Below are 17315 nucleotides of genomic sequence, written 5' to 3' on the forward strand. Positions count from 1 at the left end.
CTGCTACAAACTAACATAAATGAAGGTAGGGGAACCAAAATGTTTTAAAAACCATATCTATTTCCATTTTTAAGAAACAATACCCATATTTTTTTCAAAAAAAAAAAGACATTAGGTTACTGCCTACTGTCTTTAAAGTTCAAGTTCCATTATCTTAAGATATAAACACACCTGGATATGAGATTTTTAAAAACCACACATACACACAAGCTCTAGGTAGAGCTGTAATAAACAAATTCCTTTTATAAACACAACTTTAACTGAAAAGCCACAGTAGATGGAAAAAAAGAAGAAAGGATATTACTTGGTAAAATCCAGTGACATCTACAATAGTTTTACAGCACATTTAAGCATTCTACGGTTTTATATCTTTACCTGCCTTCCATTTCTTAGTTGCTCCTTAAAAAATTGTCAATTACGACTACAGGTTGAACCTCAAACTTAGTCCTGATTTTGAGTGCCAGGAAAAGCAAAACAACACTCCAAATTTCTATCTTAATGTTATAACCTTACTTCAAAAATGGTTTTATTTAAAATACAATGCCCATCTAAATGGAAAAAAAAAAGAAAAGAAAACCAAGCAGCAATATTTAATTATACATAATAGTTATTCATTATATGGGAAGTGTTTTTTAGGATGATATCTAGAATGCACTTGCTCTGTGAGTCTCTTCAATAATTAAATCGACTAGACTGACACTATCAAAAGTAAGCATACTGTAATAAGGGGCACACACTTACAATACTGCTAGCCTTAAAAGCAGTAAAGCAAAAGAAAATATACCAAATAGCACATGCATATCTTACAGAACTTCCACTGAACTATCAATGGCTTCTATGCAATGTGCTCTTTTCTGTAACTGTATTAACTACCAAAAAAGGAAAGATAAGATTGAAATCAATGGTACTGAACTGAATTGTTTGAAGCCAGTACTCCACATGTGGGGAAAAGTGCATTTAGTTCAGCAGCAATATAGCACAGTGTGAAGATATTGTGCTTAGATGCAGATATTCCAGAACTGAAAGATGTACAAGGCAAGTCAAGATATAAAACCATAGTACACTGTTAAATAACCTTGAAACATACATATATTGCAGTGTTCAAAGAAAAACATTCATTTCATTGTACAAGGCTAGGGAGAAATCCTTAAAGTTACCTATCGTAGTTTATAATATAATAAATACATATCTATATAGCATTGTATATACATATATAGAATGTGTGTTTATGTGTATCTTTGTCTTTTTTTTGCCAAATTATTCTGTTAGTTTTTGTGGATCTGCAACTTTCAGGAATGAAAACTCCTTTACACTACAAGTTTCTGTTCCCCCAAACTTAAGAAAAGATATTTATACTAGAAAAGGTCTCAGTACCCTACCCCCCAACCCAAAGACTCACTTCAGATATTTTGCTTCACAATTGATCAGAGAAACATAATTAAAGGAATTATAGAATTTCTGACTGTATCTTTTCACTTTGCCAGTTGTTTCAACAAGCAAATATCTTTTAATATTTAAATCAGCTGATGCAAATTCTTTAGCAGAGGTTATAAACTCTAGATTTCACTGATCAAAACAGAGCAAATCAAAACCAAAAAAAAAAAAATCCAGTGATTTACTCTGACTGTAAACAATATATAAAATTCAAATCTCAAATTTCAAAATAAGTTAAAGAAAAATTATAGCTTCAGGGCCTATAATACTATAAAGATCTGACAATTGGTAAGGGGAAAATACATATGAAAAGTTGCAACAAAATTGTTTGCCCAGTATTTTTGCTAAGAGAAAGTATATCTAACTATACTACCTCTGGCCCTTAAATTTAATAATGTCATAATTTGTTGGCAAATGTTTTAAGCAAACTGGCATATCGTATTACACAACAGAAAACATCCATCAAGTTCAGCAAAGAAAACTTATATAAGCCTTTTGTACAGAATTTTAAAAAATCTAAATGGCTATGATTCCTCTATTAGCAGAAACACATAACGCAGTCTTTATAAATCTGCCAAATATATCAATATCTACATAAATAGATACAGATATAGATATGAAACATTAATGGCAGTCTATTTTCGAACAGTGTGTGGGACCAGCAGATTTGTATCAGACCATGGCACGATATGGACCCTGCATCTTTAGGAACTGAATGATGAAGGAAGGACCCCCAGCAACAATCTGAGGTGGAAGATGGCTGAGTGGACAGTTCTCAATACTCATGATTGAAAGCTTGCTGCAAAGAGCCAGCTCAAAGGGAAGGCTATGCAGGTTGGGGTTGTCATTCAAATACAGCTCTTCTAGATTCTCCAGTGTACCTGTTTTAAAAAACAAAATTATTTTTTAAGAAAATTAATTACTATTTAAAAAGTTCAACTGGGCATGATCCTTATCCTGGGTATTATGCAAACTGAACACACATTTCCTTTTACTCTCTTCTCTTAGTTTTAAAACTCTCTACAACTGTGGATCTCAAACGTTCCCGCATATTCACATAAACTGGGAAGATTAAAAAAACCATGATGTCCAGGTCACGCTCTATACCAATTAAATCAGAATCTCTTCCTTTATGGTTGGTTTTCAAGCTTGGAGTTTTTTTGAAAAAACATATACTACAACTCCAGAGACTCTGTTTGGGATAGCTTGGCATTCATGTGTATTTTTTCAAAATTCCGGAGGTAAGTTTATTATATTATAGTCAGTGCCTATAATCACTTTCCTCTTGGAGAAAATGTGATAATTGAAAATGTGATCATCTCTCTTAGTAATACATTTCTCATGTGAAAGGTTTTTGTTACTTTGTATAAACCTTTCACTAAGAGAGTTATTACGTATTTGACAGTAAGCCAAAAATCAATTTATGTAATTTTTTAAGATTTTTTCTTAGACTGTCTTAGGATACTCATACTTTCTAGGCAAATGTTTCAAAATTGCATGAGGCCAGATGGATAAACATACTAGAAATAAAAATGTATAGTTGCCTTATGTGTTTCCAATTTTTAAACTTCAAAATTCATAATTATTTGATAGTGGTATGTAGAAAACTAATAAAAAACAACAGTTACTAGGTAATGGATTTGTTCACATTTAAGATTTTACTTATTATTCAGAGCAACTCTATGAGAAGTTACTACTATCCTTATTTTACAAGTAGGAAACTTGAAGCTTAGGGAGTTTCTGTACCTTATCCAAGCCACAAAACCAATAAGCAGCAGAGCCAGATTCTGAATTGTCTATTTTACTCCAAAACCATTCTTAACCACTAATCTATAGTGCCTCTGAAACAGCACGGTATAGATGGGAGAATATAATACATGGGATTACTAATTTTAGAATTACTATGTGATCTTAATCAATTAACTCTCTTTGTAAAATGAGGCAATTTACACTGCCTAAAATTTAAGGTGTTTACATTGATAGTATGAAGTAATGGATATGAAAACACTTAGAAAATTCTAAAGTACTCTCAAATACCAATATTAAATCAAATATTAATATCAATCCTAAAACCTCACAAGGGAAGATTCTTTCGGCATAAGACACTACTAATTTAATTCAAGCTTGTGTAATTTTTAAATTTGGAAGAAAAGTAACTCTTCTAAATTGAGGTTAAACCTACTGAAATATAAGTATGCTAAAACATTGTCAAATATAATATTAACCCTAAAACCCCATAAGGAAACCTAATCAAAACCAACCAACCAACCAACCACTACTGGTGCTCTATAAAAAAAATCCTGAGCCTGATGTAACCTGATTAAGATGAAAAAAATAGTAGATTTGTTATATTTCTCTGAAATACTGCTTGAACACACAAAAGCAAATTATTACTACAAAGTCAAGTATCCAAAGGGTTCATACCAATTTCTTCAGGAAGATGAGTAAGTAGGTTCTCTCCAAGGCCTAGATGTGTAAGATTGGTAAGGTGACCAATGCCTCTTGGAAGAGTGGTTAATTGGTTGTTTGTCAAGACTAATTTCTAAAAGATTAACAAAAGACGGTTACATATATATTTCCCATAACTGATGTAAATTTTAAAAAACTACATCTAAACTACTAAACCAATAAAATAAACATGGAAATTAGACTGGATAACATAAGAATCACTAAATAAGCTTTTCTTTCAAAAAATATCATTTGTTATGAAGACAAAAGCAGATAGGTTACATTAACGTAAAATTCAGCCCTAATGCTATAACAGGAAAATCTATCTGGTCCAAGAATAATGTACAATTTGGAATGCATTCCAAAAATTTTAATTATATACCTATAAAATCATCAGGATAATGTTTTACCTGTAAATCCTTAAGATAAGCAATTTCATTTGGCAAGGATTCTAATTTGTTCTCCTCTAAATCCAACTCTCTTAACTTCCTAAGGTTTCCAAGACCATGGGGAAGCTTCTTTAGAAGATTGTTTGATAATATCAGAACCTAAAGAGAAATTTTTGATAATGTGTGACAGCTCACAAAAACAGAATTATATATTATTGCATGGCTTAAAATTTATTAAGCAATGCTAATTTTCTAAACAGTGAATATTAAGGGTAATGTTTAATTATATAACAGGACATTAAACTTACTATTCTAAAAAAAATCACCATAGTTACTGGAAACAAAATAGTTTGATTAAGACAAAACTAATAAAAGCAAAAGGAAAGAATTTAATTTTAACTAAACTACAAAAAATATAAAATTATTAACTACTTGCACTAAGATTCATACAGCTAATGGTATTTTTGATACTGAATAGTTACAAATATGTATCTAATAGGAAACCAATTATTTATTCAAAACTCCTTACAAACCATCATTTAAGGGAGACAACAATTGACTTCCAAACTACCCATAACAATCCACTACAGTTATTATTTGTAGAAAATTTATTACATTGCAAGGCATCCTGCAATATCCTGAAGAAGGAAAAAAAAGGTTGAAGAAGATAATAGTCCTTATTCTCAGAGAAGTTACAATGGGGGAGGGTTAGGTGGGGAAACAATACTGGGTACAGGGATAGTGAAAAGGGCACTAAATGGAAAGATCTATATAAAGTTCTGGCTAATTTTTTAGGCCCACTTATTTCTCCCAAAATTATACTACACATAATGAAGTAAACATATTCAGTAAGACCAAGAAAATGATATCATTTATTGAGCTATCATTTATTTTTATTATTTTTTTAATATCTTTATTGGAGTATAACTGTTTTACAATAGTGTGTTAGTTTTTCGTTTACAACAAAGTGAATCAGTTATACATATACATATGTTCCCATATCTCTTCCCTCTTGCATCACCCTCTCTCCCACCCTCCCTATCCCACCCCTCTAGGTGGTCACAAATGAGCTATCATTTATTGAGTTTACTACTATTTGCACTGCACCATACTAGATGAGAAATGTGCATTATTGCATTTAATCCTAACTAAAACTTTATGAGGAGAATACTATCATCCCCATTTCACAGCTGAGAAAACTGAAGCTTGGGCATGTTAAATCCATAAATAGAGAGAGTTAAAGTGGAACTGTACCCAGATCTGTTTGGCTTCAAAGCTCCTGCTGTTAACCACTACACCATACTATTTCACCTTACTAAATACAATAATAAAAGAATAGAGAAATTAGATTTTTTAAAAACATGAATACAGAGGACATTTTTAGAAATACTTATTTACTACTAGTAAACTTTTTCATCAAAGGGTGAAAATGTTAGTAACTCAGAGGCAGGAGAAATCATCCTTGTCTGAGGAGGTAACAGGAAGATGGATCTTTAATTATGAGAAATAATTTTAAAAGGAAAATTTAAGGGGATGAGAGCATACTAGATATTGGGAACAATAAGACTAAAGGTACAGAGCTGGAAATATGCACACATTGCCAACAAAGAAAATAATCAATTTAGTTAGTAAATAAAAGAGGAGGTGGGTATTCAGTATGGAAAAGTAGGTCAGAATTACATGAAGGGTTCTGAATTCCCATCTGAGGAACCCATAATTATTTTAGAGGACAATGGTGCAGCATTCTTAAACAGAGCTAAGAAAAAAATATGTTCTAAAAGATGCTGAGTTTTAGAGACCCTTTCTTTCAAAGATACTTTATAGCATTCAAACCTACCAAGTTTTAGTGGGCAAGAGTAGTTCAAAAGCATTGAGCCCAGATTAAGTCAACACTTCATCCTCCTAATAGGGCTGCATGCTTAAGAGAGCACTAACATTTCTTTTTTTTTTTTCCTTTTCTTTTTCTTAACTGATTAAATCTGGACTTTTGTCTATTTATTTATGGCCATGCTGCATGGCATGTGGGATCTTAGTTCCCAGACCAGGGAAGAAATCCATGCCCCCGTGCATTGGAAGCACAAGGTTTTAACCACTGGACTGCCAGGGAAGTCCCGAGAGCACTAACATTTCTACTGGGTTGGCCAAAAGGTTCGTTTGGGTTTTTCTGTACCATCTTACAGAAAAACCCGAACGAACTTTTTGGCCAAACCCAGTAATTATGATCTTCACCCACTCAGAAATTGTTTAATTGGAAACTTCACGAGTGAGAAAACTGTGGAAGAGTCTAAGGAGTTCTAGATGCTCTTTTATACTCACCTCAAGAGAAACAAGACCAGACACATCCTCAGGGATCTTTGTGAGCTGATTTGTAGCTAAATTCAATTCTACCATACTGGTCCAAGTTCCAAAATCCAAGGGAAGTGATGTCAACTGATTGTCCTGACAAAGACAAAAGGAAGCACTCAAGGTAAAACCACAAAAACAAAGCTCCATATGTACCTCCCTATAGAAAGAGAATTCTTAAACAGAAAAAGTCATTCCCTTTTTTGATGTCTAAATATATTGGATGGGCCAAAAAGCGCCTTTGATTTTCTAAGTAAAAATAAAAGACACATTTTTTTCATTTTCACCAAGAACTTTATTGAACAACAACGTATTCACCCTTTTGTTCCACTACGTTCTGCCACTTTTCAGGCAACCTCATAATTCCATCTTCCCAAAACTTTTTACCTTTTTGAGCAAAGAACTGGTCCAGGTGCCTTTTACAGTCTTCCAGGGAATTGAAATTTTTCCCATTAAGGGTATTCTGTAAAGACCGAAAAAAATGGAAACCCAAAGGTGCAATGTCTGGTGAATACAGCAGATTAATCACAACTTCCCAGACAAGCTGTAACAGCTTTTGCTTGGTCATCAAAGAAACACACAGTCCTGCGTTATCCTGATGGAAGATTATGCGTTTTCTGTTGACTAATTCTAGACGCTTTTTGTCAAGTGCCGCTTTCAGTGGGTCTAATTGGGAGCAGTACTTGTTGGAATTAATCGTTTGGTTTTCCAGAAGGAGCTCATAATAGAGGACTCCCTTCCAATCCCACCATATACACAACATCATCTTCTTTGGATGAAGACCAGCCTTTGGTGTGGTTGGTGGTGGTTCATTCCGTTTGCCCCATGATCTCTTCCTTTCCACATTATTGTACACTATCCACTTTTCATCGCCCATCACAATTTGTTTTAAAAAGGGAACATTTTCATTACGTTTCAGTAGAGAATCGCATGTGGAAATATGGTCAAGGTTTTTTCGCCTAACTTATGTGGAACCCAAACATCAAAGCGATTAACATAACCAAGCTGGTGCAAATTATTTTCAGTGCTTGATTTGGATATTCTGAGTATGTCAGCTATCTCCCGCATAATATAACGTTCATTGTTCTCAATTATTGTTTCAATTTGATTGTTATCAACTTCAACTGGTCTACCTGACCGTGGAGCATCGTCCAGCGAGAAATCTCCAGCATGAAACTTTGCAAACTACTTCTGACACGTTCGACCAGTCACAGCACCTTCTCCATACACTGAACAAATCTTCTTTTTGTATTTCAGTTGCATTTTTACCTTTCTTGAAATAATAAAGCATAATATGCCAAAAATGTTGCTTTTTTTCTTCCATCTTCAATATTAAAATGGCTACACAAAAATTCACCAATTTTGATAAGTCTTTTTTAAAATGCACACTGATATGACAGCTGTCACATACAATCTAACAAAATTGTTTTGCATGAAGTTAAAGACAACTAAGTGCTACTAGAGCCATCTTACGGAAAAAACCGAACGAACCTTTTGGCCCATCCAATAGAAAGAAAAGAAAAGGAACAAAAACTCTAAGCCTCCAAAGTTTTTCAAACAGTAATTAGGTTTTTATTTTTAAGTCTAAACTAGAAGTTTGTTCCCTATGCGATTATCTGCGTTGGATATGGAAAAATACACTATGCAGATGAACACTTGAGATTTCAAAGGTCCCAGTGATAAATATAATGTTTTCCTCACTTCACAGTAATGTACAGAAATCACTGAATAAAATCTGAATGTTCATGAGCACAATGGAAGAAGAAATATCTAACTACAGCCCACAAGGAATCCAGATAAGCTCAGCAATTCTAGAGAGCTGAACAATAAAGTAGGAGAGGAAAAAAGTTGTAATAAGACAGCAAATTAAATCATTAAAACACTAAGTATCCATGATTTTACTTTAAAAATCCATACGAAAAGATGGTAAAAACACACTTATCATTAAATAATAAAAACAAATGATTAAACACTGTGATTCTAATTTTATTTAAAAATTAGATATAGCTATATATACACAGAAAAAATAGTGAAATACATGCCAGTGATTCACTAGTTTTTTTCCCCGCTTCCTCATATTCACCTATAAAACAACTCTTACCACACTGTTGTATGCTCAGGGTATTTTGGTACTGAGATGGGACCATCAGTATTCCCTGTCCCAGTTGGGTATCAATGATATATGCCAATTTATTAACAGCAGTGGAATTTTAAAATTTTATGTCCTTCTCTGTTCATCTGTATTTAAAATTTTTTCTGCAATGTACATTAATTACTGATCTCATTTTACACAAAATCATTCGTAAGAGAAATCCCAAGTAGCGAACATCCATTTGAAAGCCAAGTTTTTCTTTTATTATAATATTTAAACTTATTACCTATTTAAACTTCTTATCTACCTATGCCCAAACTACTGATAGTTATTAGCACGATAAAGCATTTTCATTAAAAAAATTTACTACTGATGCTTATGGGAGGAGGAGAATGTCAGGCATCATTTTGATTTCTTTCAAGAAAAAGTTTTGTTAACCATTTATCTCGATTTTGAAGAAAAATTAATTTCAAAGCTCTATGCCAAGTTTTTATAATTTCACTGAAAACAGCAAGCTTTTCCAAGCTAACATATTACAATAACATAATATCCATAAAAATGTTTAACCAAATGGGACTTCCCTGGTGGCGCAGTGGTTAAGAATCCACCTGCCAATGCAGTGGACAAGGGTTTAAGCCCTGGTCCGGGAAGATCCCACATGCTGTGGAGCAACTAAGCCCATGTGCCACAACTACTGAGCCTGTGCTCTAGAGCCTGTGAACCACAACTACTGAGCTCACATGCTGCAACTACTGAAGCCTGTGTGCCTAGAGCCTGTGATCCGCAACAAGAGAAGCCACTGCAATGAGAAGCCCGCACACCACATCAAAGAGTAACCCCCGCTTGCCGCAACTAGAGAAAGCCCGCATGCAGCAGCGAAGACCCAATGCAGCCGAAAATGAATGAATAAATTTATTTTAAAGAAAATGTTTAACCAAATGAACACCTGGAATGCTGTCTAAGCCTCGTATTACAAATTGAACATTCAGAACTAATGCCATTACCACTGGTAAACCTCATATAACCACACTAGTTAACAGTACATTTTACTTGTTTAAGATTATTAAGACTGTTTTGAACTTCCACTGGTTCACTTATTATATACTTCCAAACAATTATAAAAGATACATATACTTATGAAGAAGTATACATTGAATTAAAAATTATACAATTAGACTGTAGTTTAAAGAACCACAATTATTTTGAAATGGTTCATCAAAGACAAACGGATGTAGTATGATACAATATAAAGAACACTATATCTCAGCCATGAATTAGTTATGTGGCCAATTATTATTACCTGTGGGCCTAAAGTTTGTTCCCTACAAATTAAATCACTGGACAGATCATTTTTCATTTCTTTCCTCCTTTTGCAATAAAATTCCTTTTTCTTATTATAAATGTGAAACTCATTCACTGTAGAGAATACAGACAAGTATAAAGAAACTAAAAATCACCCATTAGGAGAAAATATTTGCAAATCATCTCTCTGACAAGGGATTAACATCCAAAATATATAAAGAACTCATACAGTTCAACAGCAAAAAAACACCCAAACAATCCAATTAAAAAATGAGCACAGGATCTGAATAGACATTTTTCCAAAGAAGACATACAGATGGCCAACAGGTACATGAAAATGTACTCAATATCACTAATTATCAGGGCAATGCAAATCAAAACCATAATGAGATATCACTTCACTGCTGTCAGAATGGCTATTATCAAAAAGACAAGAAATAACAAGTGTTGGTGAGAAAGTGGAGAAAAAGGAATCCTTCTGCACTGTTGGTGGGAATGTAAATTGGTGCAGTCCCTATGGAAAACAGTATGGAGGTTCCTCAAAAAATTAAAAAGAGAATTACCATATGATCCAGCATTTCTACTCCAATGTATTTATCCAAAGAAAACAAAAGCACTAACTCAAAAAGAAATATGCACCTTTATGTTCATTGCAACATTATTTACAACAGCCAAGATATGGAAACAACCTAAGTGTCCACCATTGAATCAATGCATAAAGAAGATGTATATATATTCAATGGAATACTATCCAGTCATAAAAAGGTATAAAAATCTTGCCATTTGTGAGGACATGGATGGACTTTGAGGGCATTATGCTAAATGAAATAAGTCAGACAAAGAAAGAAAAATACCATATGATCTCACTTATATGTGGAATCTAAAAAAACAAACAAACAACAGCAATAACAAAAACCAAGCTCAGAGAGAAAAAGAACATATTGGTGGTTGCCAGAGGCAGGGGATAGAGGGTAGATGAAATGGATGAAGAGAGTCAAAAGTACAGCATGGTGATTATAGTTAATAACATTGTATTGCATATTTGAAAGCTGATGACAGAGTAAATCTTAAAAGTTCTCATCACAAGAAAATAAAATTCTGTAACTATGTATGGTGATGGATTTTAACTAGACCTACTGGGGTGATCATTTAACAATATATACAAATATTGAATCATTATGTTGTATATCTGAAACTAATATAATGTTGGAGGTCAATTATACCTCAATAAAAAGAAAAAGATTAAAAAAAGAGATCACCTATAAATAATTCTGATATTCAAAGATAAACATTATATTTTAGTAAACACTGGCTATATGTATGCATATAAATCTATAGATATTTAATATATAATCGAACACATTAAAAACAGCTTTTAAAAACAATGTATACAAAGAGAATCTTTACATGCTTAACTTTTTCCTACTTAATAAATTGAGAATATTTCAACTGGTATTTAATATTCTTCTAAACTAGAGTATTATTTGTAATTGCTTCATATTATTTCACTGAAGATATAGTCCTTTTAAGAAATGAAATCCCTATTAATTTCAGTAAGTTGGTACCAGTTAAATGGAAAGCTCTGCAATAAATATCCCTACAACTATGCTTTTATGGATATTCATGATTATTCAAATTGCTAAGGCTATTGCATGGTTCTAAGCTATTTGTTGTCTAACACAAATTGTCCTGAAGTACCCTTATTATCAGTTTAGATTCCCATCACCAAGAAACAAGTACCCATTCTGATAGATAAACCCTAAATATTAGAAGTACTAGTCATAGTAGTTATTTTCCCCTACTACAAATAGAGGCTTACCTTCATATTCAGCTTACTTAATACTTTTGCTCTGGAGAAAATTCCGAATGGGATTTTGTTGATTCGATTGTGTTCCATGTTGAGGGAATAGATGGTGGAAAACTGAGATGGACCACCTACTGGATATAACTGGAAGCAGTTTCTAGCTAAGGTCAAACTATTCAGTTTCACAAGACTTGATAAAAGACTCTGTAAAAGAAAATGAAATAAACATAAGAATTAGAACTGTAACAAGACTTATTCTGTAGAGTACAGAGCAGCAGTCCCAAACAAATGCCTCAAAGGGCCTTGCAGGTAACAACTGACAGAGACTGGTTGGACCGGTTCTGTGATGCCTCATCTAGAGGAAAGTCAGTCACTCACTACTCAGCTCTAGCTAACTGCTGCCTTGCAGGAATGTGGAGCCAATGTAGTCAGATTTCAAGACTTCACAAAGAAACAGGAAATTCATTTACTTACATTGAATTTCCTAATTTTTATTCTTTGGCTTTAATTTATTTAAAACACTCTACAGAGTAAAGGAAATATGTCTGTGGGTAAAAGGTGTTTCATGAGTGGCTAGTTTTAGACCTCTATAAAAGCAGAAACATTGGTATCAGACAGTCCTGGGTCTGAGTCCTCACTGCCACCTGCTATGTGATCAATCCTATGCAGGTCTTAGTTAAGTACCTATCTATAAATTATTATTAAGGTTAATATAATGCTTGGCACAGAGTAAGGTGTCATTCAGTAATTTAAATGTTCCTTTTAGGAATATTAACTTCAGAAAATAATATACTTCCTCATATTATATATTATATTGCTTTTCCATACAGTAAATTTCTGAGGGAATATACATCTACCAAACAAGTATTTAATTAGCATATAACCCCATATTCCCTCTTACTTCAGTCTCCCACCATGTAACCACAGTGCTAGGTATTAAAAAAGAATCTCTGCCATTAAGAAGACTAAATCCCACTTACAGAAATAAAGCATGCAGATAGGAAAAAGAAAATAATATATAACTGTATATAATCAGTAATAAAGTATACAGAATAGGTTCTTGCTATTCAAAGTCTGGCTCAAGGAAGAGCAGCATCAGAATCCCCTGAGAGCATGCTAGAAATGAGGACTCTTAGGCCCTACTCCTACAGAATCATAATATGAGTCTTAAGATTCCCAGGTGATTTGTATGCTCATTAATGTTTGAGAAACACTGGTACAGGCTATAAAATAGTTTTATATCCTGGCCCTATCTTTCAGTAGCTTGTGACTTTGGGCAAGTTATTTCTCTGAACACTAGTTTTATTCATTTGTAAAATGATGATGCCTTATTTTATGGGCTATAATAGAGGGGTTTTTTTAAGAAATAAAAATATATAAATAGTTTTACAATACCTTGCATTATAATAGGTGCTCAAATTTTAAGTCACTTCTTTATTTAAATTCAAAGAAAAGAAGAAATACTGGAATAACTAGAAAAGCAGGAAGAAGGCTGAGAGTGTGCCAGATCTTAAAGGATGAACAAAACTTTTTAATACTCAGAGAAGCAGAAGAAAATATTCTGGATTGATGTAAAGGACCAAGCAAGGAGAAAACAAACATTATGAGGTGTGTGTTTTAAATAATGTTCAAATTTTGGCTATCCACCATGAGGAAACTGAAGACTTAGTACCTGAAGTGTCAGCTGTGATTTGCAAGGCCCACTGAAGGAAAGAAATAACAATATAATTGAAGTTATAATTAGTGAACTGAAACTTGTCCTTTATGATGAACATGAATAAGCTACTCAACATTTGTCAATTGCTATACACAGAAAAAAAGAAAATACAGAAAGAGAAAACTTTCATGGCAGTCAATTTGGGGAAAATGTCTATATACTACTTCATTGTAAGTAAAGGAGTTTTATTGAGTCTCATGACAAAAATGTTATTTTTATTATTCTTAGAGGTGACTTTATTTTATTTTATTTTATTTTATTTTTTGCGATATGCGGGCCTCTCACTGTTGTGGCCTCTCCCGTTGCGGAGCACAGCCTCCGGACGTGCAGGCTCAGCAGCCATGGCTCACGGGCCCAGCCGCTCCGTGGTATGTGGGATCTTCCCAGACCGGGGCACGAACCCGTGTCCCCTGCATCGGCAGGCAGACTCAGGGAAGTCAAAGTAAGTCAGGGAAGCCCCGACTTACTTTACTGAATTGATATTCTTTTATGAAAAAATGTTATTAACACCTGAGGATATTTGAAAAAGTGGCAACAAGAATGCAGCTCTCCAACCTTTCCATTCTTAGGTCATACTATGAAGCTTTGGGGTTGCTTATCATTGCTTTAGAGTCAGACACATCTGGGTTCCCATCTCACATCTTCTACTTACCAGCCTTGTGATCTCTGGTGAATTAATTAGATAATATATCTCTCACCATATTTCCAGAAAAAATATTTAAGCGTGACAAATTTGGCCAAAAACATGACTTCTCTTAAGTCTTATTTCCCTGTTTGATGAGACTACCCCAATAACTAGTAGGATTATAGTGAAGATTTAAATGGAATAATACATGTAGAGCTCCTAGCCTTATGCCTTGAGTATATGTGCTTAAATTCATTAAGTTCTTTCTCCTTTTGTGTTTATGTCTACATCAAAACTAGTCCATTTTCAGACAGTCTTCAAATGGAAAAGTATGTAGTCATTTTGCCAGCTCTGATTTCAGCAATATAATGCACCCCCAGTGAAAACCACTTTCCTGATTTTTCTTGCCAGCTTGAACGTCTAGGTGCTGTTTAATGGATTTTATTATTTTTCTTATTGTGATTATAAATGCAGATAATTACACATTTGCATTAAGAATACACTACTTCCGGGGCTTCCCTGGTGGTGCAGTGGTTGGGAGTCCGCCTGCTGATGCAGGGGACGCGGGTTTGTGCCCCGGTCTGGGAAGATCCCACATGCTGCGGAGCGGCTGGGCCCGTGACTCATGGCCGCTGAGCCTGTGCGTCCAGAGCCTGTGCTCCTCAACGGGAAAGGCCACAACAGTGAGAGGCCCGTGTACCGCAAAAAAAAAAAAAAAAAAACCAAAAAAAAACAAAAAAAACACACTACTTCCAAAGCACATAGACTACTACTTTTAAATAAAACTTAATGTTTTCCAGTATCTGAACAATGCCAATCAAGGATTTCTCCCATTGCTTCTCTATCTGAAAACGGGCCTATTTAAACACATACACCCTTTCTTCCACAGCCAGACTGAAGAGAGCTGTCTTTATAATTCTCTTATCAAAAATAAATCCTGACTTATTTCAGTAACAAAATATTATATATGAAAGTACTTAGCACGTGTCTTTATCCTAAGAGGTTTCCAATAATTATGTTTCCCTTCAGTGACAATAAGACTGGATATATAAATAAATATTAAAATTTCTCACTTGGTGAAACTTCATATACACCCAAGTCTTTATATTTAGGCATATTGACATAGTAAAAGCAGTCAGTCTTACTTAAGCTCACAAATCACATCCTAAAAAAATCCCCCCCACACAAAAAAATCCAAACAAGGTCTAATTAATATGCTAATTATTTCCCTTATTATGGATGTGAATAACTGTTAGAAAGAGGATGACATTAAACAGTAGAACCTCACCCATTCTGATCACTGTAAATTACCACCATCACAGAAATTTAAAAATCCAAACAGTCTAGCTGTCAGGGCGATATCTACAATCTGTGTATTCTAATCCTTATCCCGCTTAAACTACTGCTAACAATAGTACTCTTTTGCCACAGGTGATATACTGTCATAGTAGTTTTAGTGAACTGGTTCAGACAAGAAACTACAATCCTGGGAAACTCAATTTTGTACTCTGACCAAGTTTTTTCTGAAAACGCAAGCATCTAGATTAATAGGAACCAAATTAATAGGTGCTACTTTATTTTTGTATGCCTAAGAAACAAATCAATTAAATAAATTTATTTGATAAACTAATTGCTACAAACCTAGAGCCTTACCTACTCAAATTGTTCATTATAAATCAAAGCATATATCTGAAAAACATTCATCCAAAGCACCTTTATTCTTAATTCAAATACACACACACACACACACACACACACACACACACACACACACACAGAGTTAGGAAAATTAGTAATAATCTAAAAATAGGGCTACTTATATAGTTTTAATTATTAGAAAAAAAAGACTTTGAAAAGTCCAATCAATCCATAACTCCACAATTCCATTCTTTTGCTTGTTAGAATACTACAGTAAGATATTATGCTTGAATAACTACAAGCAAACTTACTAGTTGTTGGGTATGCTAAAACAGCAGGTAGCAAAAGAAGAAATGGCAGGAGTAAAAAATAATAAAGTTGAGAAAGACAATTTTAAAAAGAATATTGTATCTTGCCCAATTAATCTCTATGCAAAAGTGAAAATATTTTTCTAACAGAACCAACAAAACCCAAATTAAAAATAATGTGTTAAAAAAATAGCAGATTCTGGTGACTGGTATATGCTAAACAGGCTTTAATGTTATTGTATAAGCAGGGTAATAATTTGGATCACAGTCATGGTACAGCTCATATTAATCTGGATAATAAGTAGTGTATTCTATATAGTCATTCTTTTATCATCTTTCTACAATATCTTTTTTCTTTTATAACTGAACTGGGTGGGGTAGCTGAGTTTTAAAACCAGACATACAACCTCTCCTTAATGGCTTTTATTGTCCAAGTCCCAAATGACATGAGAAAGATTTACATGGTGCTAAAGAGGAAAGTAGCACACTGATTTTCCACCTTCCTTTCTGTTCCTATAATCGTATCTACTCTTTCTTTTTTGGAATTTTTATCTCAGTGGTGGGCTATATGTCCATAGCATACCCATTATTTAAGCAATTTCAATCATCGTATTATTTACCCAGCTGTAAAGATTGACTAGTTTTCCCTTCATTACCTTGCAGACTTGTTTCAAAAGTTTACTGTAATCCACTTACCTCTGGTAAAGTAGAAATGTTATTGTTCTCTAAATTTAATTCTTCAAGTGCACTGCATCTTGCCAATGATCTGGGTATTGCTGACAGTCTGTTATATCTCAGACCAAGACGACTTAAGCTGGACAGGTTTCCTGTGAACACACAAAAAAAGGGAATTTTTTTTTTAATCTGATGAGCCTGTCACTGTCCCAGGTTATCAACCAGTATTTATGAATTACTTTGAAGCACTATTTCAGCAAGATCCTTAACTTTTTGTACCAAGAAACTGCACACTACACTCTATCAATTACGATGAAACTGAAACCACTTTTGTGCCCTCTTAGAGAAATAATGATATACACAGCTATAAGTCAATTTTTAAAATCAATTATTGGAAAGTACTGTCACACTTTAATAAAAAAATTAACCTTTAGATAAGGCCTAATTGAATAACATCAAAGTAGTAAATATTTTAAATGTATTAATAGTTAATCCCATTTGTATCTGTGTGATGGTGATCCAATACAGAACAAGTGGCTA

At 33.8% G+C, this 17315-nt stretch overlaps 1 protein-coding gene across 5 annotated transcripts in view; it reads right to left on the reverse strand.

Annotated features, from left to right (window-relative positions):
• Positions 1-211: 211 nt before the first annotated feature.
• SHOC2 (SHOC2 leucine rich repeat scaffold protein) overlaps positions 212-17315 on the reverse strand; it is a 104678-nt gene continuing 87574 nt past the window's right edge. For all 5 annotated transcript variants that reach the window (XM_059051960.2, XM_059051962.2, XM_067024684.1 and 2 more), the window contains 6 exons: positions 16797-16927; positions 11828-12016; positions 6588-6710; positions 4293-4430; positions 3859-3976; positions 212-2315 (listed from right to left, as the gene is read on the reverse strand). In XM_059051960.2, coding sequence (XP_058907943.1) covers positions 2107-2315; positions 3859-3976; positions 4293-4430; positions 6588-6710; positions 11828-12016; positions 16797-16927 — 908 coding nt within the window. In that variant the 3' untranslated portion in view covers positions 212-2106. The remainder of the gene's footprint in view (positions 2316-3858; positions 3977-4292; positions 4431-6587; positions 6711-11827; positions 12017-16796; positions 16928-17315) is intronic.

Source organism: Kogia breviceps, chromosome 2, assembly GCF_026419965.1.
Source record: "Kogia breviceps isolate mKogBre1 chromosome 2, mKogBre1 haplotype 1, whole genome shotgun sequence".
NCBI classification, from domain to species: domain Eukaryota; kingdom Metazoa; phylum Chordata; class Mammalia; order Artiodactyla; family Physeteridae; genus Kogia; species Kogia breviceps.